Source organism: Lissotriton helveticus, chromosome 7 (genome assembly GCF_964261635.1).
Source record: "Lissotriton helveticus chromosome 7, aLisHel1.1, whole genome shotgun sequence".
Lineage (NCBI taxonomy): Eukaryota > Metazoa > Chordata > Amphibia > Caudata > Salamandridae > Lissotriton > Lissotriton helveticus.
In genome coordinates, this window is record NC_136068.1 from 820,701,287 (window position 1) to 820,724,260 (window position 22,974).

Sequence of the window (22,974 nt, forward strand, 5' to 3'; positions counted from 1 at the left end):
TCCTGCCCCTGAAGTTCTGAGAGAGACCAATGGCCCCTCCCACGGGCGGCCCCTTTCGTGAATGGGTCCGCCCCCCCGTAAGGACCTTAAAATGCTGCTCACCGATTAATGACCTTACCGCCAGACACACATAATAAATACGACATTGCTATTCTAAAAGGAAAAAAGGCCTAAGGAGAAAATTGTTAATACACAGCAAAGCACACAACGTATACATATACACATACTCCTGTAAGCGGAAAAAAGGCCTAAGGAGAAAATTTAGTTAAAATATCACGACACTGTACAAAATATCTACATCTGTTCTACCTTCCAGTAAACGGAAAATACAAGGCCTACTGGATCAAGCCCCCTAAACCTATAGTCCGGCACATTGACAAACCTGATACTTACCATTTGCCAGGCCCCAAGGACTGCTACCAAGGGATGGAGGGTGGGGAAAATTACACGGCCCCACGGTGGGGCGAGGAGCTAGCCTGGGAGCGCGGGCACAAAGAGGCCGCTTCCCGCGCTCCCCAGGCTTTTAACCCTTTCGCCGCCGCGGCCCCGCCCCCTCGCCCCGGAAGCGCACAACTACTTCCGGGGCGAGGGCGCGGGGCAAGCGGCCCCGAAAGGGACGGGGTGTGGGAGGGGCCGGGCCCCGCCATGCTTGCGTGGGGGCCTATTGGCCCCCCCTTGTATCATGGTCTTGGACTGCCGGCCACCTCCCCCCTTAAAACACTGACTGAATTACCCAATTCAACCAGTCAACACATGGGGGTCTTTGGAAGTCAAGGGGGGTACAGGGCCCCCCCCTGGCCGTATTTATTAAAATATAAAACAAATAAAAAATTTTAATCAAATAAACATTTCTGACAATTATTAAAATGCACACTTTTCAGAAGATTAGATTGACATCCGTTTCGACATGGTATGATGGGCTAACCTTAACAAATAGCTAGTACAGCGTGTTTCCTAACCGAATCTAATCATCCTGAAAATTAAACTGCATTCTAATATTTTTAATAAAGTCCTACGGCAAGGTCGCCAACCGGTGTCAGATCCTTTTACAGCTGCGCTCCCACGTTGGAGATGCGCATGCGCAACCCAGGGCACGTTACACCCACGTGCGCTCCCTGAACTCCATTTAACCATAACAGGAGGGCCCAGACACTCGCGCACCTTAGTGACGTCATAGTGTTGTGAGGGGTGGCTACCAGCCTGAGGAAAGCGTAGACTCCCTCCCCCGCACCCTTTAAAACGGGATATCATATCCTGCCCCTGAAGTTCTGAGAGAGACCAATGGCCCCTCCCGCGGGCGGCCCCTTTCGTGAATGGGTCCGCCCCCCCGTAAGGACCTTAAAATGCTGCTCACCGATTAATGACCTTACCGCCACAGGCCAGGTAGTTGACCGACTATCTGGCCCCCCCCCCCAACCGCCTACACTGAAAGGTCATAACTTCCTAATCCAAAACCCTCTACCCCTGCTATTTTGTTCCCTACCCCTATGGCATCCCTGACTCTGTCCACTGGACCCCCCACCCTGTGAGTAGAGCCTCTAATAAACGTCAACTCCTCATTATCAGCCGACTGTTAGTCTACTTGGTCCTGAGATGACCCCTTGTGGGATATTCTGTCATTAATGTGTATGAATTAGTTTCTCCAACCAAGTGTAGATCCTCTTTATCGAGTGATTCTTCACCGAGTGACTCCGTGCACTCGCCTAGTCCCCCCTCCCCTTTTGCGTGCAGCCTGGGGAAAACTGAGCCCCCCTATGGTGCAGACTGGGTCCTATCATAGTTACCCCATGTCCTAAAATGAATGAGGGTGTGGGGGCACGCCTCTCGAGGGTCCCTGCAGATGCTGTGACCGGGTGCATCCTGGTACTACCATTCTACCCTTCCCACTGGCATACTGTACAGTCTGCTAACCATCCACACCTAGCCACCACGCTCTGGAAAGTGTTAAGTGTATGGTACTACTTTTACCATGGAAGTCCCCACTTCCTGAACAGGGGAAATGAGGCGTTGCATAGGCCTATCATTCCTGGGGTTTGCCGAGGCTAGGAATGCACACCCTTGTGTACTGTCCCATCTCTACCGTTGTCACTACCAATTGGTGATCTATGCATATACCATGCTTACACTGGTGGCCCTGCGTGCACAGGCGCCGTTACTGTAGGTATACCATTTCCTGTTAAGGCAAATACTGCAATTTTTTGTGAAACAACATCCTGCTACATTACTGCCGCCAGCCCAATTAAGGGCTTACACACCGAAACAATCAACTCTGTGTTGGCACCTCCTGCGTCTTTTGATCGCTCGCCCCTCACACTTGCGTTGTTGTTTGCCATCCTCTACCCGCCGTAAGCATCCCTTGGGCTGTCCACCTGTAGCAGCTGTTGTGATGCGGAGCACTCCAGATATCCACCATGGACCCGGCCATACATAAATGAAAAAGATAAACACAAACCATTAGTGTTTCTGGCGATAACTGCTGTACACGTGCTAGTCTTACATTGCCATTACTTGCTACGTTTGAGATACAATTAGCGTCAGATGCATACTCCTAAACACTTCCGGCTAAGTGTTGAGCATAGCCTCAGTTTGTGTCCCCTGTAGCGTGACTGTATTAGTGTTACGAAGAGTGCCCTGTAAAATGGCCTTCATTAACGAATACTACCCAGTGTGCAGTGCAGTGACACAAAGGATGGAGTCCCCAGTGCATCCCATAACGCCCTCATGACTCCTTAAGGATGATTAGGATATCAGTTTAAAAGGAACAGTCAGTTTGTATTAGCACCCACCCAATCACAACTTGATGAGATATACGTATTCTAAGTATCGAACCCCTCGCGCATGACTGTTGGCTTCGACCGTGGCTGACAGTGGCAACGCGTAATATAACTAAGGGGCAACCATAACCTATATATATTATTCTTATGATACCAGACTGAGCATCATTCCCTTAACAAGTTGCAAGTAACAGGTGGCCCTCCAGCTGCCACAGATAATTTTCCCATCAATTCATAGTATACCGCCACCTATTGTAAATCATGATGCAACATTAGTTTCAACAGATCATGGTTTAATGTGTTACCGTTCATTAACCCATTCTGCCTCCCCCAGTTCAGCCCTGTTCATATGCAAATCTGTCTGACCCTCCTGCCCATATAAGAGCACCAGCAGTATCAGAGATGGGATTTAGGCATGGTCACGACCTTCTTCTTTAGATCCACTCTACTATAGTGAGTCCTTTGCGTGCTCTATGTCCTCTGAGAAAATTACCTGAAACTAACAGGCCTACTATGGAATGGCAATTTCCTGGCTGACATTTGGTACGGCTGACTTACTTAGGCAATAAAACAGGGGGGGAAGAATTAAGTGCCAAATGCTGTTAAGTAAACACGCCAGTGCACCCAGGTGACCCTTAACTAGTATCGTCAATATTCCCAATAGATATATCCCTTACGTAGCCACTTTACCATGTTACCGTTGGTAAGTAGCATTACCTCGGTCCGGGGGCGTCAAAGGTTTTCTACCACTGTAACCAGGCTTAAAACGCACTGTGCCTGCCAACCTGTGCTACACATTTCATAGATCTGGCTAGATCAATGTTTAAAGCATTTAGCACCATCTACAGAGGATCTCAATGAAAAGGAGTACCTCTATAAACCAACTGTAAGTAATTCAGAGGTGGCACTTCATATTCCAAATTTAGGTTTCCATAAGAAATCCACTGGAGGATTCACTCTTTTGGTCCGAATGGTAAAGCCCTGGAAGTCAATGCCACGTAAGTCTCGCTGCATTCAGTGATGCGGGAAGAGTTGGATGTTCATGAGATAACCCTGTGACGCACCCACCACAGGAATGAGCAATAATTAAAACATCAATACCAGAGCCATCCTGAGTCCCGGGCCGGTCCCATCTAGAAAACAGACCCAGGGACTTGCTGCTGTTAGTGTTTCTAAAAATTCCAAGAAACTAACACTCTACGGCAGTATGCTATTCCGAACTGATGAGCAGGGGGGGGGGTGTCTACCTGACAGTCCCTACCGTCGCATTCAGTGATGCGTAAAGTTCAGAAGAGAAAAGAAAGTTGGATGATTATATGTCAGGCAACCCTCTCACACTATGCTCACATAATCTGGCCCCCAGATCCGGCTAGATCAATCTTTAAGGCCTTCTGAACCACCTACAACTCATCTCCTGGAGGAAGGGGAACACTACCTACAGCGTATGCAATGCAGACAAAAAGGGGTGGCAACACCTCGTATTCCCACTCAAGTTTCAATAAGAAATCCACCTGAGGGCTCCCTTTTAGGTCCCAATGGCCAAGCCCTGGCAGTCTTAGTCACCTAAGGTTCGTTGCATTCCGTAATGCATAAATTCAGAAGAGAAGAGTTGGGCGTTCATCAGTTAACCATATGGCCCCCCCCCCCCTAGTATTGAGCAACATTCGACCTTCAATACAAGTTCAATGTATGTCACCTGCGTCAATCAGCGTGAACTAGCTGTAGGAAAAAACAAGGTATAATGTGCAACGCACCCCCCCCCCCATGGAATGAGCAATAATTCACATATCAATACACGGGCCATCCCGAGCTCTGGGCCCGTCCCAGCTAGTAGGTGAAGAAAGCAAAAACAAACACAGGGACTCGTTGCCTGTATGTGTGCTCACTTCTCGTTAGTGGAGAAGTTATGGCATGACGTCATGGCCTATGAGCCTTTACCAGCTAACAACCTTTGAAAACCTTATCGGTATGATGTTACTTGTTGTTGTATCATATATGTGGATGCAATGCCAGAAACCTCAAAAACACAATTTAAGGCAGCACACCATGCTAAGCCCAAATGAAGGAATATAGGCAGATGCATGGGTATCTCATTATTGCTATGGTTACCGTATTACAGATAAAAGGCATCGACAGTGTACTGACCAATGATGTAATTCAAGCTCATGGAGGCGCATCCGAAAAATTGAAAGTACATACTCTACTTGCGTGGTCGTGGACCGCATCTGCCGCAAAGAGTGACACCACTGAGCAGCGCAGCGCCCCATTAAGGTGATCCCAGCCAACAAGTATGGTGTTGTATTGTCCCCAAAATTTACCTATATTGCACAGGCTATCGACATCGCTGCAAGATTGATTGTTTACATGCAATCTATGTATCTTCTAAATATCGTGGGCAAAACCACCCAATGCTAGTGTAAACTGCAGAGTCTGGCTAATGACCCGACATTTTCGTTTTAGAATACGGAATTACCCTTCTCATGTAATTTAGCACATTCTGGGGTCATTCCGCTACCTAAAGTTACCCAAGTTACGTCCAGCCCAAGCATGCACCTCGTGCAGGAAGAACAGAACCTGTGCAGGCCGCAGGTAACCGACACTGCCTCTTTGATGCATTCCACTGAAACAGCCACCTTTAAATCTGTTTCCTGAACATTGTCTGGTTACTCGTGTATCCAGTTAATTAGTCAACGGCCATTGGCTAAACCACTTCGACCACATATAATTGGCTACTGCAAACAGGTCTGTCCCTTTCGGAAACACTGGATTGGAATTGATGTCGAAATGTATAAGCATATGCCACGCGTTGACACTTTAGCGCTCAAGTGTTCGTATCGGCAACATATTTCCTTATTGAATAGGGCCCACGAGACAGAGGTGAAGACCCCCCCTCACAGGCCGGATGATCGGATGTGCCTACCCCACTCCGTGCCTCAGCAACAAAAAACTGTGTGTGCAGAGTACCCCGAGGCAGTTAGGGATTATAGCTTAAAACGTAATCTATCGAGCCCATTGTGTTATTATAATTACTGATTTACTAGACCGAAAGGGGAGCACATGACTCCGTTCTTTATCGGGACTTTACCAGAATAAATTACACTCTTCACACTGACCACAAAGAGGAGCTTGGGGATCAATTGAACCTTTCTATGCTATGGGCTATAGTTATCCTCGTTTTATTTCATACTTCACTGCTCGACCTTCAGTCAATTTAAACCGATTTTAGTAAGAATTATCGTACTCTTGCTCATACCATGTTCCCCATTCTTAACATTGTACAATAGACCTGTTTTGCCTGGATTCCATTTACCCTGTATCCAAAAGAGATCGGTAAATTTGCATACAACATATATAAAGGGGAATCAGTTCGGTCAGTGATTATCTTAGAATTCTAGCATACCAATGCCCAATGCTGAATATGGATTTATATTCTGTTATAATGTATAGGGTCCAAACCAAACATGTATTACTGTAAAACGATCGAAAACATTGCTTTGTGTAATAAGATACGTCAGGTGTCGAATTTTAAATGTGAGGCTTGCTGCAAAGCCTGCAGAAGCCATCCAAAGAAGGCACACGTTATCAAGTCCTGACATGAGAAGAATTGAACCCTCTAGGGGATACCAAACATCCCGTTAAAATATTCAGGAACACAAAATTACGGGTTTCAAGATGCAAGCGGCGCGTGGATGTCCAGGTCCCTACCCCTCCCGCAAATGTGCGTGCAAAGTGCAGGGGAGCGCCATCACTCAGGGCAGACACATCCACGAGGCACACAGAAGCATGTTCCCCTCCCCCGTTCCACCCTCTACCCCTGCTGACCAAAGAGACCCAGAAACGAAGCCACCAAACCAGCAAACAGACACACATCTATGCAAATACAATATACTCCACCACAGCTATGTATCAGAGCAAGACGCCTACACACAGTCACTGAAAAACAACAGTAGGCCAACAAGACTGCCCGGTGATTCCATTCATGATGGCAAGGCTGCTCCGCTCCGTGCAAGCATCGCTCGTACATGTCCAAACGCATGCGCATACTGTCTGAAACACTCTGCGATGTAAAAAATGAAGCCAATAGCAAGCCTACGTTTTTGCTGCTTACCACACGTCCCCCGACGAAAGGGGAAAACATCTGCTGCTCTCCTGGGCTTCGTTCCTGGAAGCGCTGCGCAGCTCCCGACCTCTCCTGGGCTCTCTCTCGGACCTTTCCTGCGCCGCACGTCCCGCTCCGGCTGCCCATCACTTGCGAAAGTTCCACGCTGGCCACATCCTGCGAAGCTCCGCTGCCCCGATGGCAAAAACCTGCAGGGAGAAAAAATGAAGAAAATTACACGGCCCCACGGTGGGGCGAGGAGCTAGCCTGGGAGCGCGGGCACAAAGAGGCCGCTTCCCGCGCTCCCCAGGCTTTTAACCCTTTCGCCGCCGCGGCCCCGCCCCCTCGCCCCGGAAGCGCACAACTACTTCCGGGGCGAGGGCGCGGGGCAAGCGGCCCCGAAAGGGACGGGGTGTGGGAGGGGCCGGGCCCCGCCATGCTTGCGTGGGGGCCTATTGGCCCCCCCTTGTATGTCTGGGCTGTGGCTTCCCCATTGCTCGCACCGAGGGCTGCCTGGCGGTGCTGCGGGGGAGGGAGGGGGGCTGGCAGTGAAAGAAGGCGGAGCAGGCTGTCACCGGGCAGCAAGCGATCTGGGGAGGGGGCACGGTTGGAGACCAGGCAGGGGCAGGGTAGGAACAGAAGGTATAGGGGGTGGGGGACAAGAGCAGAGAGTCGTGTGTGAGACAATGTGTGTGTGTGTGTGTGTGTGTGAGACAGTGTGTGTGAGACACTGTGTGTGTGAGACGCTGAGTGTGAGACAGTGTGTGAGACACTGTGTGTGTGAGACACTGTGTGTGTGAAACACTGTATGTGTGTTTGAGACACTGTATGTGTGTGTGAGTCTGTGTGTGTGTGAGACACTGTGTGTGAGGCTGTATGTGTGAGGCTGTGTGAGACGCTGGGTGTGTGTGAGACACTGTGTGTGAGGCTGTGTGTGAGGATGTGTGTGTGACGCTGTGTGTGTGACATTGTGTGTGTGTGAGACACTGTTTGTGTGTCAGACACTGTGCGTGAGACACTGTGTGTGTCAGACACTGTGTGTGTGTGACACTGTGTGTTTGACACTGTGTGTATGAGACACTGTGTGTGTGAGACTGTGTTTGAGACAGTGTGTGAGACACTGTGTGTGTGAGACACTGTGTGTGTGTGAGACACTGTGTGTGTGAGACACTCTGTTTGAGACTGTTTTAGACACTGTGAGACTGTGTGTGAGACACTGTGTGTGTGTGTGTGTGTGTGTGAGAGAGACTGTGTGTGTGTGAGGCACTGTGTATGAAACACTGTGTGTGAGACACTGACACACTGTGTGCGAGACACTGTATGGGAGACACTGTGTGTGTGTGTGAGATTTTCTACTCTCTACTACTCACTACTACTCACTCTACTACTCTACTCTACTCATTCTCTACTACTCTCTACTACTCATTCTCTACTACTCACTCTCTACTACTCTCTACTCACTCTCTACTACTCACTCTCTACTACTCACTCTCTACTACTCACTTACTATTCACTCTCTACTCACTCTACTAACCCTCTACTATGCACTCTCTACTACTCACTACTACTCTCTACTACTCACTCTCTACTACTCACGTTCTACTACTCTCTCTCTGCTACTCTCTCTCTACTACTCACTCTCTACTACTCACCCTCTACTACTCACTCTCCTACTCTCTACTACTTACTCTCTACTACTCAATCTCTACTACTCCCTACTACTCTACTCACTCTCGACTACTCACTCAACTACTCACTGTCTACTACTCACTGTCTACTACTCACTCTCTACTACTCTACTACTCTCTACCTACTACTCTACTACTCACTCTCTACTCCTCACTCGCTACAACTCACTCTCTTCTCACTCTCTACCACTCACTCCCTACTACTCACTTACTACTCACTCTATACTCACTCTACTAACCCTCTACTACTCATTCTACTTCTCTCTACTACTCACTCTCTACTACTTTCTACTACTCATTTGACTACTCACTCTCTACTGCTCACTCTCTGCTACTCACTCTCTACTACTCTCTACTACTCACTCTCTACTACTCACTCTCTAGTACTCAATATATACTACTCACTCTCTACTTCTCTCGACTACTCACTCTCTACTACTCTCTACTACTCACTCTCTACTACTCTACTCTACTCATTCTCTACTACTCACTCTCCTACTCTCTACTACTGACTCTCTACTACTCAATCTCTACTACTCTCTCTACTACTCTACCCATTCTCTACTACTCACTCTCGACTACTCACTGTCTACTACTCAATCTCTACTACTCACTCTCTACTACTCTCTACCTACTACTCTACTACTCACTCTCTACTACTCACTCTCTACTACTCACTCTCTTCTCACTCTCTACCACTCATTCTCTACTACTCACTCTCTACTACTCACTTACTATTCACTCTCTACTCACTCTACTAACCCTTTACTACTCACTCTCAACTACTCTACTCTACTCATTCTCTACTACTCACTCTCCTACTCTCTACTACTGACTCTCTACTACTCAATCTCTACTTCTCTCTCTACTACTCTACTCATTCTCTACTACTCACTCTCGACTACTCACTGTCTACTACTCAATCTCTACTACTCACTCTCTACTACTCTCTACCTACTTCTCACTCTCTACTACTCACTCTCTACTACTCACTCTCTTCTCACTCTCTACCACTCATTCTCTACTACTCACTCTCTACTACTCACTTACTATTCACTCTCTACTCACTCTACTAACCCTTTACTACTCACTCTCAACTACTCAGTCTACTACTCTCTACTACTCACTCTCTATTACTCTCTACTACTCATTCGACTACTCACTCTCTACTACTCACTCTCCTACTCTCTACTACTCACTCTCTACTACTCTACTCATGCTCTTCTACTCATTCTCTACTACTCAATCTCTACTACTCACTCTCTACTACTCTCTACTACTCACTCTCTACTATTCACTCTACTACTCTTTACTACTCACTCTCTAGTCACTCTCTACTACTCTCTACTGCTCTACTCACTCTACTACTCACTCTACTACTCACTCTCTACTACTCTCTACCATTCACTCTCTACTACTTCGTGCTACTACTCTCTACCTACTACTCTAGTCTCTACTCTCTACTACTCACTCTGCGTGTGTGTGAGACTGTTTGAGACACTGTGTGAGACTGTGTGTGAGACACTGTGTGTGTGTGAGACACTGTGTGTGTGTGTGAGAGGCACTGTGGGTGAGACACTGTGTGTGTGTGTTAGATTCCCAACTCACTCTCTACTACTCACTACTACTCACTCTCTACTCACTCTCCACTACTCTACTGCCCTCTACTATTCATTCTCTAACACTCTCTACTACTCTCTACTCACTCTCTACTACTCACTCTCTACTACTCACTCTCTACTACTCTCTCTTTACTACTCTCTCTACTACTCTCTCTCTACTACTCACTCTCTACTACTCAATATCTACTACTCAATCTCTACTACTCACTCTTTACTACTCTCTACTACTCACTCTACTACTCTCTACTACTCTACTCTACTCATTCTCTACTACTCATTCGACTACTCACTGTCTACTACTCAATCTCTACTACTCACTATCTACTACTTTACTACTTTCTACCTACTACTCTCCTACTCACTCTCTACTACTCACTCTCTCCTCAATCTCTACCACTCACTCTCTACTACTTACTTACTACTCATTTACTACTCACTCTACTAACCCTCTACTACTCACTCTCTACTACTCACTCTATTACTCTCTCTACTACTCATTCGACTACCCACTCTCTACCACTCACTCTCTACTACGCTCTACCATTCACTCTCTACTACTCTCTAGCTACTACTCTCCACTACTCTCTACCTACTACTCTACTACTCTAGTTTCAACTACCCACTCTCCACTACTCTAACTACTAATCTCTACTACCCACTCTACTATTCACTTTACTATCCTCTCTCTACTACTCTCTACTACTTACTCTCTACTCACTCTCTAATACTCTCTACTACTCTCTACTACACACTCTATACTACTCACTCTATACTACTCACTCTACTACTCTACTACTCACTGCTACTCTCTACTCACTCTCTACTACTCTACTCTCTACTACTCACTCTCTACCACTCCTCTCTACTACTCTCTACCATTCACTCTCTACTACTCTCTAGCTACTACTCTCCACTACTCTCTACCTACTGCTCTACTACTCTAGTCTCTACTACTTACTCTCTACTACTCTCTACTACCCACTCTACTACCCTCTCTACTATTCACTCTACTATTCCCTCTCTACTACTCACTCTCTAATACTCTTTAAAACTCTCTACTGCTCTCTACTACTCTCTACTACTCACTCTCTACTACTCAGTCCACTGCAAAACAGTACCTGTATTCTACACGGCCGGGCTCAGCTCCGCCGCAGCGCCACAGCACCAGCAGCAAAGGGCCGGGCCTTGCTCCGCCTGTTTCCCGGCCGGGCTTGGCTCCGCCGGGCCCCTCCCACCACCAGTGACGCCCTCAGCAGCGCCAGGGCCAAGACCTGTTGGGGGATAATTGCAAAACAGTAACTGTATTCTACACGGCCGGGCTCAGCTCCGCCGCAGCACCAGCAGCAAAGGGCCGGGCCTTGCTCCGCCTGTTTCCCGGCCGGGCTTGGCTCCGCCGGGCCCCTCCCACCACCAGTGACACCCTCAGCAGCGCCAGGAGGCGCATAAAGGCAGCGCCAGGGCCGAGACCTTTTGGGGGATAATTGCAAAACGGTACCTGTATTCTACACGGCCGGGCTCAGCTCCGCCGCAGCGCCGCAGCACCAGCAGCAAAGGGCCGGGCCTTGCTCCGCCTGTTTCCCGGCCGGGCTTGGCTCCGCCGGGCCCCTCCCACCACCAGTGACGCCCTCAGCAGCGCCAGGAGGCGCATAAAGGCAACGCCAGTCCCTCGTCCCGCGGGACGCGAGCGGGCACGCGCCGGGAGAAGCCCGGGACAAGGGCGGGGCCGTCTGCGGCCGTCAGAGGCCAGAAGAGGCTGGGCTGGGCTACGGATTTTGGCTTTATCTCCTCGGAACGTGGATTAAACTGTAAGATTCATTTGTTTCTTGGACCTTATCAACATTATTGAACTTTAACTTCTATTGTGTGAGACTTCATTGGTTTACCCTATTTTGTGTATAGTACTTTTTAGCACTTTTTGCCCCTTAATATGTCAAAGATTAAACAATCGACCTCAAACGAGATGAGGACAATGGATAACTATCTCGTAAAGGTGGTCAATAAAATTAATAAAGATAGGCGATTTTCGCTAAATAGGATAAACCCTGAAGTTTCTCCCACAGAGATGAGATCGCCTTCAACTCTGTTGCCCCAGTCAGTTAGTTACCTGGATGATTCTATTGTCACTGTCACTAATGATGTATCAATCGTGGTGACACCGGAAGAGCGGGAAGTTATAATCGACCCTACCCCCAGTCAGACCCCGACACCCTCTCCAATGTCTTCACCAGCCCAATCACCTGTTTGGAGAGCAGTGCGGGCATGTAGGAAGGCTCCTGTCAAAAGGGTAGTGGGTGGGAAGACAAAAAAGATGGGAACTACATCAATCAGTAGTGGAAGCACACCAGAACCCATAAATAATGCTGACTCAAATAATTTGCATCCTGCTCATATAGAGCTCCTGGCAACTATCATTGAGTCAAAATTAGAAGCGATGATTAGACCCCTTGTGGTAAAGCTAGAGCAAGTCTCTCAAGAGGTCTCCAGACTAGGGGGTCTCCTAGATTCTCATATGACCCGGATTCACACACACACGAGTCCTTCTCCTGGTAACAACGTAAGAGGGGTGGCAGCTTCTGCTAGTACAGGGGATTCAGGGCCAGCGGTCACTGCACAAAATTTACCAGCCATACGACCACAGAAAACTCCATCTCCTAACTTACCATCTGTAGGAGCCCAATTAGTACAACCGTCAGTACAATCGTTAGTACAACCACCCACATTAAATAACGGTAGCCAGAATACCACAGTGGGGGGAGAAAACGGGGGGAGAAGTAGGTCTAAGAGAAAAAACTTAGTCAACCTCCCACCGGAGTGTGTTCCATACACAGTGGTATTAATAAACGTCCCAGAGGTCGATTCTTGTTTGTCTGATCCCAGGTTAGAAACCCATGCCGCTTTAAAAAATAAATCACTAGCATGGCTAAATAGGAATTGTGGTTTTCCACTTGCCTTTTCTAATGACATAATCTCCACCCGAAGAGTCAGCTGGATTGGCAATGCCAGAAAAAATTCGAGTGGGGATTGCATTATTGTAAATTTTAAGCACCCACAACACGTGGCAACAGTCCTCCACAGAGCAGCCTCTTTACCGATAGTGGAAAATTCTGTATGTGCTAGACCTCTTGGGTTCTTCTATAATCATTTGGATAATACACAACGCCCACCACCTCATCAGCCTAAGTATCCACCAAATGGGCATAGAAGGGGAGGGGTTGGTTTTGTTCCAAATGGCTTTCAACATCAAAAAAATGGGGACCCTTATTGTTACCAGCTGGCTAATACGCATACTCAATTTGAACAGACTTTACCATTATATAATCGTTACACTGCTCTATCCTCACTTGAGGAAAACGATTGACTACCTACTGATTCGGGGAGTACTGTTCAGCCACCCACATCCTTTTTTTAAATTGCTACATGGAATATTGCTGGCATTAAGAACAAAATTGGAAATGTTGATTGGCTAAACTCATTAAAATCTTTTGACATTATTGCCTTGCAAGAGACATGGGACCAAGCGAATACTTTCTCTTTGGACGGCTACAGCCACTTTTGTATCCCTGCAATTAGTAGTGCTGCAGGAAGAGCTAAGGGAGGTTTACTAACCTTATTTACATTGGATGTAAAAGGTATACTAACACAGTGCATCTCAGGCTGTGAAAACTGTTTGATTGTTGAACTCACTACCCAGGATAAGGCCAAGATTCTATTTGTAAATTTCTATAATTTTAATGCAAATGAGTGTACCAGTCATAATTTGGAAGTACTGGACAAATTTCTGTCAGTCTATAGTGCAAATGTAAATACTTTTGAAATATTATTTTTAGGGGATTTTAACATCCATCCCTGTACCCTACCCTGTACTAGTCAGGATGATGAAGGCCCTCCCTTCTCTTCATCCATCCATCTGGAACACACTAGGCGAGGAGAGTATCTTGAAAATGTTCTTGCCAGATGGAATTTGTATGGGTCAGGTTGTGGGGATGGTAAAAGTAGGTCCCCTACATTTAAGGGTAAAGATGATGGCACTATTATCGATTATATTTTTGTCTTCTTTTTTGTTGTGCAATGTTGTAAAATATTATACTGAGGTATCAGTTTTTAGTGATCACAATCCTGTTCTATTGGAAGTGAAGTACACAGATCTACTTTCATTAAAAACAGTGACACATAGAGGGGGACTAAATGTGGCCGTTAAAGATCAGAGGCGAAGGTTGAAATGGACCAAAATAGTCCCTGAAACATTCCTCCAAGAAGTTCTGACCAAGGTAGAGGATGAGGTGGCAATTTGCCTAGTAAACCGAATACAAAAAAAAGAAGTTATAATGGCGTTTGATAATATTTGTATAGAAATTACCCTTAGTTTACAGGCAGGATCAAGACAGATGCCACTTCAAGGTAAAAGATGGTTTGATAGAAAATGCTCTAAAGCCCATGGAGATTTACTGACAGCATTAAAAGCCACGCCTAAAAATCGCGTAGATATAGCTACGGCAAGGAGTACATATAAAAAAGCTATTTTAGAGAGGAAAAGAGATTTGAAAGATGTAGCATGGGCCCAACTACGTGACCCCGAAACCTTAAAAAATAGTGGTTTATTCTGGAAAATCATAAATCAGCCATTATTTTCGGGCGATGAGTATACTCCCCTCGAGGTAAATATTACAGACGAGGGTTGGATCAAACACTTCAGCAAAATATACTCAGAAATTAGCAACATAGAGGCCCCTGCTGTAATCTTTGAGGCTACACTACTGGAAATTAGTAACGAAGAGGTCCCTGCCGTCATTTTTGAAGCTGCAGAAGTGGAAAGGGCAATTGATCTGACTTTGAAAAATAAAGCACCGGGCCCTGATGGGGTACCGGCGGACGTCTTTAAATGTGCCCTGAAATTTTGGTCTAAAGTTTTATGTAATGTTTTTAATGCTCTCAATCACGACAACATCCCGGCCTCATGGAAAAAATCTATCATCATTCCGGTCTTTAAAAAGGGTAACAGGCAGGACCCCTCCTGTTACAGACCTATTTCACTGATTGATTCGTCTGTGAAAATATTGGGCCGGGTTATTTTATCTAAACTGAATGATTGCTTGAATGAGAAAGGGGTCTTATCAAACGTCCAGTACGGATTTAGACCAAAACGGAGCACGATAGATCAAGGACTTAATTTGCACTTATTGGTTGATAAATACACTAGGGCCAAGGAGGGGTCCATGTACCTGGGGTTCATGGACCTCTCTTCTGCTTTTGACCTTGTAAACCGTTCAAACCTGTGTCAAATCCTCATTGATATGGGCCTAAACAGGGCTCTGGTTAATCTCATGGCTGATTTGCATATTGGCCTTACAGCTTCGGTTAGAGCAGGGGTACTCATAGTACGGCCCGCGGGCCAGTGGCGGCCCGGCAAGCCTTCCCTGGCGGCCCGCGGACCTTCCAGACATCGTACCCGAGTTTTTTTTTTAAGTGTGTCTGCAAACAGAGCGCGACTCAGACTCTGCTGCTCTGTGGGGGCCGGGCGATTCTCACTATAGTCAGAGTGGAGCTGCAGGGGCGCTGAGAGGTGAACAAAACCTCATTAACATGCCAATGGTCGTTTAAAAACCTGTGAAGTGCTTGGGTGCGGCTGAGTGTGGAGATTGTGTGTGCGTGCCCAGTAAAGAAATGTTCTCAAATCGCTGAGCTTCTTCTTGCTGCCCGCCTCTGCGTGCTCCAGGGACAGAGCCGAGGCTCTTGCAGCGCCCTGCTCTCTGCGTGAGTTTCTCTGGCTTTAGGGACCCAGCGCCCGGTGTTTGGCAGCGCCAGAGATAGAGACGTTGCTCTCAGAGAGTCCGTCAGCTCAGGTGTCCGGGTAGTGGAGACAGGTTGACGAGCCCTGTCTGTCTGTAAGGGCTTCAGGGAGAGAGCCGAGGCTCTCCGAGCGTCCTGATGTCCGCACCAGGGGTGCTAGTTCGATTCATAAATATGCGCTTGTAATCAAAAACTAGCCCCACAAAGCATAAGAAAAAGACATAGATTAATTTATGTAGCACAGAGCTACTTCATAAGGATGCTTGCAAAAATAACACCTATATTGTAGCATAGATATTTTACATTTGCGAAGAGGCACCTCCCACACATAAGAGGTGAAACAGAAAGCAGTAAAAAATCAGCAACAAATTCCAATGAAAGAAATCACTGCCATCAATGATATGAAACTGGAGCCGAATATAAACAAAATAATAATAGGCACCAACTTCTACTGAAAGAAGTCAAAGCCATGAATGACATAACAGACGTAAAACAGAAATTGTGTACTGGTTGACACTATCCTCACGCTCCACCTGGGACAGACATTCTTTCACCTTTCTTCTTCGGTCCCCATGCTAATCACAAAATAAACGTCCCTTCATCTGTACATAGGGTCCGGCAGTCCCTGGTGTTTGGGGCGCTAGAGACAGAGCCGAGGCTCTCGCAGCGCCCTACCCTCTGCGTGAGTTTCACTGGCTTTAGGGACGCAGCGCCCGGTTTTGGGCCGCCGTGGCTCTCAAAGAGTCCGTCAGCTCAGTGGTACGGCCCGGTAGTGAAGACAGGTGGTGGACGAGCCATAAGGCCCCCAGGCACGATGCCGAGCGTCCTGGTGTCTGCACCAGGGGTCTGGGGGTAGCGACATAGGGTTGGGCAGTGCCTGGGGTTTGGAACGCTAGAGCGCGAGGGAGGGAGAGTGAGGGAGGGAGAGCGAGGGAGGGAGGGAGAGCAAGCGAGGGAGGGAGAGCGAGGGAGGGAGAGCAAGTGAGGTAGTGAGGGAGCGAGGGAGAGCGAGAGGGAGCGAGGGAGAGAGAGGGAGACAGAGGGAAGGAGGGAGAGGGAAGGAGGGAGAGGGAAATAGAGTGAGGGAGAAGGAAACAGAGAGAGAGGGAATGAGGGAGAGGGAAGGAGAGAGGGAGACAGAGGGAAGGAGAGAAAGGGAAAGGGGAGAGAGGGAAATAGAGTGAGGGAGAGGGAAATAGAGTGATGGAGAGGCAAATAGAGTGAGGGAGAGGGAAACAGAGAGAGAGAGAGAGTGAGACAGTCAGGGTGAGTGAGACAGAGGAAGAGAGGGAGTGAGACAGTCAGAGTGAATAAGACAGAGGGAGAGATGGAGTGAGAGAGTCAGAGTGAGTGAGACAGAGGGAGACAGAGACAGAGGGAGGGAGAGAGAGGGAAGGAGGGGGAGAAAGAGAGGGAGGGAGAGAGAGAGAGAGAGAGAGAGAGAGCGAGAGAGAGAGATGTGTGTATGCCGGGTCTGGTGGCTCAGTGGACGAAGGCGTCCACTGCAGGGACCTGTGATCAACCTCATGGTCACAGGTTTTCTTTGCTCTAGCCCCGCCCCCTTCCCCACTGACCCCGCCCCCACTGGTGTGGCCCTCGGACACAAACCACACTGTAAATTTGGCCCCCGAGAGAAAGTTTGTGAGTACCCATGGGTTAGAGTAACCTCGGAGGGCCGATGCACTAGTCACTTTAACTCTGAAAGGGGTGTTAGGCAGGGGTGCATATTGGCACCCCTCCTATTTACCATTTATATAAACGCACTAGAACCAGCATTAAAAGAGGCATCTCTTAACATCCCGCGTATAGGAGAACTGGGGATTCCGGTTCTTCTGTACGCGGACGATGCCGTCTTGCTTTCACGGACTGGTGTGGGCTTACAACGCCTCTTGGATGTTTTTGAAAACTTCATGGGTTCTCTGGACCTAAAGATAAATGTAAAAAAGTCTCAAATTATGATAATGGGCAGGAGCAAAAAGAATAAGAATCTAAAAACATTCACATGTGGGAAAGAGGAGTTATGTAGAGTAGCCACTTTTCCTTATCTGGGAATCACCTTTGATGAGAGAGGCAACTGGGGTCCTCAGTTGAAAAACAGAAACATCTCACTTGCCAGATCATCTTCTGCACTTCAGGGGTTTTCGAAAAAATTAGGGGCAAGGCCAATAGCAACCCTATTGAAAATGTATAAAGCAAAAGGCCTTGCAGTGGCTACATATGGTAGTGCAATTTGGGGATACTGTTCTCCAGACAGTATACAGACAACTGAGAACAAATTTTTAAGAGCTGTCCTCTCTGTGTCACAGTCCACTCCATCTTACATAGTTCACACTGAATTAGGAGTAGGATATATTTCAGACATGATTAAAATGGCCCCTGTTCTAGCCTGGCTGAAGATCTGGTTGAACCAGGAAAGCCCTCTTAACCACATTATTTTAAAAGACTGCCTGCAGCTAGATAAAGCAAACAAAATTTTGTGGCTAGCATACATCAAAGACAGTCTCGTTAAGGTAGGGAGACCAGAGCTCTTTTCTTCCCCGGCGTCCATAACAACAAAGGACATCGCCTTGATTAAGGGCTTGATGGGAGAATTGCTAAGCATGGAGAGGGAACAAATGGAACTACAAAAACCAACGGTGAGGGGTGGCATTATTATGAGCACCCAAGTAGGCCCTGAATTGTATCTGACTACTGTGAACCACGCCTATCACCGATTTCTTTTGACCCGATTTCGGTTTAATTTGATTCACTTGAACCTTGGTCATTTTCCAACCTGGAGCACCCCTGACAACGCAATGCCGTGTTCTTGTGACAATTTTTCCATCCAGAATACAATGCACTTTTTGATGTTCTGTAGTCACTACACGGCAGTAAGGAACAAATATTTGATCCCCATTTTAAAGGAGGCAGGGTTTATTCAGGTAAAGCCAGCACTCCTGTTTTTACAATTATTGCAGACCCCCAGGATTATGTTTCACGTTGCCAACTTCCTTGTGGGGGCTGTAAGGATTAAGAAAAAGAAGATGACCCATAACCTTCACAACATGGTTCTATAGTGGATTAAATTATATACTGTTTATACTTTAGGGAATGTTTATTAAATTAAATTGCTATGTGAGATTGTAAAATGTACAGGAAAATGTAGTCCTACTTAACTGACCTCTTTTTATCATATTTTAACGTTTTTTAAATGTATTTTTTAAAGGACAACACTTTTACATTTGTTTGTAAATACTTGGATTGTGTAAATTAATCATGATTTTAGCCTGTATTAACTATGTATTTTAGATTATGTGAATATTGTACAGTGCTATTGTCTTTTTATGATATTGATTTATCGAAATAAAGTATTTTGACTGACTGACTGACACTCTCTACTATTCACTCTACTACTCTCTACTACTCACTCTCTACTACTCACTCGACTACTCGCTCTCTACTACTCACTCTCTACTACTCACTTTCTTCTACTCACTCTCTACTTCTCACTCTCCTACTCTCTACTACTCACTCTCTATGACTCTTTACTACTCAATCTCTACTACTCTCTACTACTCACTCTCTACTACTCACTCTCTAATCACTCTCTAATACTCTCTAATACTCTCTACTGCTCTCTACTACTCACTCTCTACTACTCACTCTCTACTACTCACTCTCTACTACTCTCTACTACTCGTTCTCTACTACTCACTCTCTACCACTCACTCTCTACTACTCTCTACCATTCACTCTCTACTTCTCTCTAGCTACTACTCTACACTATTCTCTACCTACTACTCTAGTCTCTACTACTCACTCTCTACTACTCTCACTACTACTCTCTACTACCCACTCTACTACCCACTCTACTATTCACTCTACTATTCCATCTCCACTCATTATCTACTACTCACTCGACTACTCACTCTCTACTACTCACTCTCTACTACTCACTCTTTACTACTCAATCTCTACTACTCACTCTCTTCTAATCTCTATTACTCTACTCTACTAATTCTCTACTACTCACTCTCTACTCACTTTCTACTACTCACTCTCTACTACTCACTCTCTACTACTCTATGCCTACTACTCTACTACTCACTCTCTACTACTCACTCTCTACTACTCACTCTCTACTACTCACTCTCTAATACTCTCTAATAAGCTCTACTACTCACTCTCTACTACTCACTCTACTACTCTCTACTCACTCTCTACTACTCTCTACTACTCTACTCTCTACTCACTCTTTACTACTCTCTACTACTCACTCTCTACTTCTCACTCTCTACTACTCTCTACCATTCACTCTCTACTACTCTCTACCTACTACTCTAGTCTCTACTCACTCTCTACTACTCACTCTCTACTACTCTCACTATTACCCACTCTACTACCCATTCTACTATTCACTCTACTATTCCCTCTCTACTACTCTCTACTACTCACTCTCTACTCACTCACTCTCTACTACTCACTGTCTACTCACTCTCTGCTACTCTCTCTACTACTCACACTTTACTCACTCTCTACTACTCTCTACTACTCTACTCTTTACTCACTCTCTACTACTCACTCTCTACTACTCACTCTCTACCATTCACTCTCTACTACTCTCTACCTACTACTCTCTACTACTCTCTACCTACTAATCTCTACTACTCTCTACCTACTACTCTACTAATCGAGTCTCTACTCACTCTCTACTAATCACTCTCTACTACTCACACTAAAAAAACAGAGTGGCCTTACTCCAACCCTTTACTCAGGTGGCTTTTTAGCTTTACTTTTATTAGTGTTTGTAAAACTTTCATGTACATAAATGCTTATATATATGCATATGTATGTGTATAAATATATATATACATATGCACATACAGATATAAACATATGTAAACATCTGAATATCTATATAAATACCAATATTTTTGCATCCATACATATACATACATATGCATGGTATGTACATTAACGTTTAAAAAAACACTAATAAAAGCAAAGCTAAAAGCGACCTAATTACAAACAGAATTACTTAAACTTAACTAAAGCCGAGACCGTTGCATTGCAAATGCTTGCTTTTTTTTACTTATAAGGTCCTAAAGGCGAGACCTATTGGCTTTGCCAATGCTTGTTACTTGGTTTGTAGGGGTTCCCTTCTTTGCCTTCATTCCCCTGAACCCTTTCTCTATCTTACCAACCTTTTCCTGTTTTCTAGATTAACATTAAATTGACGTTGCCTAAATGAAATACGTTATGCCATAGTCATCCAGGACTCCTTACAATATTCAGTTACAAACTATAAATGTTTTTTAAAGTCGTAAACTTATGTCACATGATTGCCACATCAGTAGCGCTCAACTCTAAAATAGTATGATTCTGCTCATTCTGTCATTATTTAAAGAAAAACATTAATAAAATATAGATGTAATAGTTTAATACTTATTCAAGTACATTAAAATCACCCATAATCAGAAATGCTTCCGTAAATAATATATTAAACAGCATTCACAGAATATTAAGTTATAAAATGGGTTACTCCTCATCACATCACATAAATATTCATGCTGTTAAAACATTTCTGGTGGGAGACAGAAGGAAAAATACAGCACTGCAAAGTCAACATTAGTATGAACCTTTACATGAATCCCTTAGACACATTCATGATTTTCTTCTACGTTTCCAGTTACATGTATAATGTTTAGCAACAAACAAGGAATTGTAAATACCTGTTTTTACAGATATAGATTTACCTTCCAAAAATCAGTCATTCTTGTAATAGAATTAAATGTCATTCTGTCTGTTTGTGACACTGGTGTCTCCAGGAAAAGGTTTTGCATAGCTTTGTTTAAAGTGTACATGTTTGAGTCTACCATTCCAAATGCCACTAAACAGAAAACCAAGAAAAACAGACTCACTCTAATGTGTTCATTGCAGTTACTTCTAAAAATGTTAGACATTCCTTATAACAGATTTTAGGATTATTTTTTCAGATTATAAATACCGATAACCTTAGCATTTCACTTCATTGAAAGATAACCTTGCTCTTCTGTAAAAACGGATTCACTAGATGCTTCCCGTATGAAGACGTGCAATCTTTAAAACGCATGCCTATGGAGAGAGGGCTCCACATTAAATGGTAAGTGCATTTGTTTTACTTCCTCGTTCAAAAAGTATACAGTGACAGGGAAAACACATTCACAATGCTATTCTATTAAATTACAATGTATTTTATCCAGTACTTAATTTTTTTTTTTTTAAATAGCAAGTGTCATGGCTCTTGTCAGCCTCCGCCTCAAATTAAACACTGATTTTATCTCTTCTCATGTAGGAACAGGTTCAGGAACATTTTACTTCGTTTTATTCACCACCCACAGTAGGGCAAGTAGGGTTTTAAAGGCTGCGTAAGGAAATTAGATGAAAGAGTTTTAGCAAAATATTTGTGGATTCATAGTTAAAAGTAAGTACAGGGGGGCGTGGCCAAGATGTCGACCTGAGCGGGTGCACTATCCCGAGGCTCCCCGCTCCAAATCCCTTCCCTCTGCCTTATCATTGCTATCACACCCCAGGTTGGCGAAATTTTGGGCTCCGAGCGGGAGAGAAGCAGAGCGGAGGTCGGGAGAGAGGTCGGCGGCCTCTTCCGACGCGGTGCGGCTGGTGGCGGTCTACTGTCTGGAGAACGCGTAATGGCGGCTGAGTGAAGACGGGCGGCGAATTGACTGCCGAGTGCCGCTGGAGCCGTCTGTCACTGAGCAAGCCGAGGTGACTGCCCAGCCCCTGTTCGGGGGATATGCGGACCTGTGGCCGGAGCAGCAGCGACAGGCTCCGGGAGCGGTCTCCGGCCGCGAAAATTGAGCCCCAGGTGTGTGGGCCGACCTTGCGGCACGGGTCCCCAGCGTAAGATTCGCTGTCCAAGCGACACCCTGAAACGGAGGTGGCTGCCTGATCCAGCGGGATGAGGTGAGAGGCGCCCCCCGCTGGGGGGGTCGTAGTGCAGTGAGCAGCACGGGGGGCGACATCCG

At 45.9% G+C, this 22,974-nt stretch overlaps 1 protein-coding gene across 12 annotated transcripts in view; it reads right to left on the reverse strand.

Annotated features, from left to right (window-relative positions):
* PKD2L2 (polycystin 2 like 2, transient receptor potential cation channel) overlaps positions 1–22,974 on the reverse strand; it is a 2,146,539-nt gene that overhangs the window by 1,634,551 nt on the left and 489,014 nt on the right. For 9 of the 12 annotated variants that reach the window (XR_013598682.1, XM_078653282.1, XM_078653287.1 and 6 more), the window contains one exon: positions 21,706–21,839. The exons of 2 other annotated variants lie outside the window; for them this stretch is intronic. Coding sequence is in view for 8 of the 10 variants with exons in the window: in XM_078653282.1 (XP_078509408.1) it covers positions 21,706–21,839 (134 nt within the window). In the remaining 2 variants the exon portion in view is untranslated. Of the gene's footprint in view, positions 1–21,681; positions 21,840–22,974 lie in introns of those variants that run through there. One more of the 12 variants, XM_078653291.1, reaches the window with a different exon arrangement.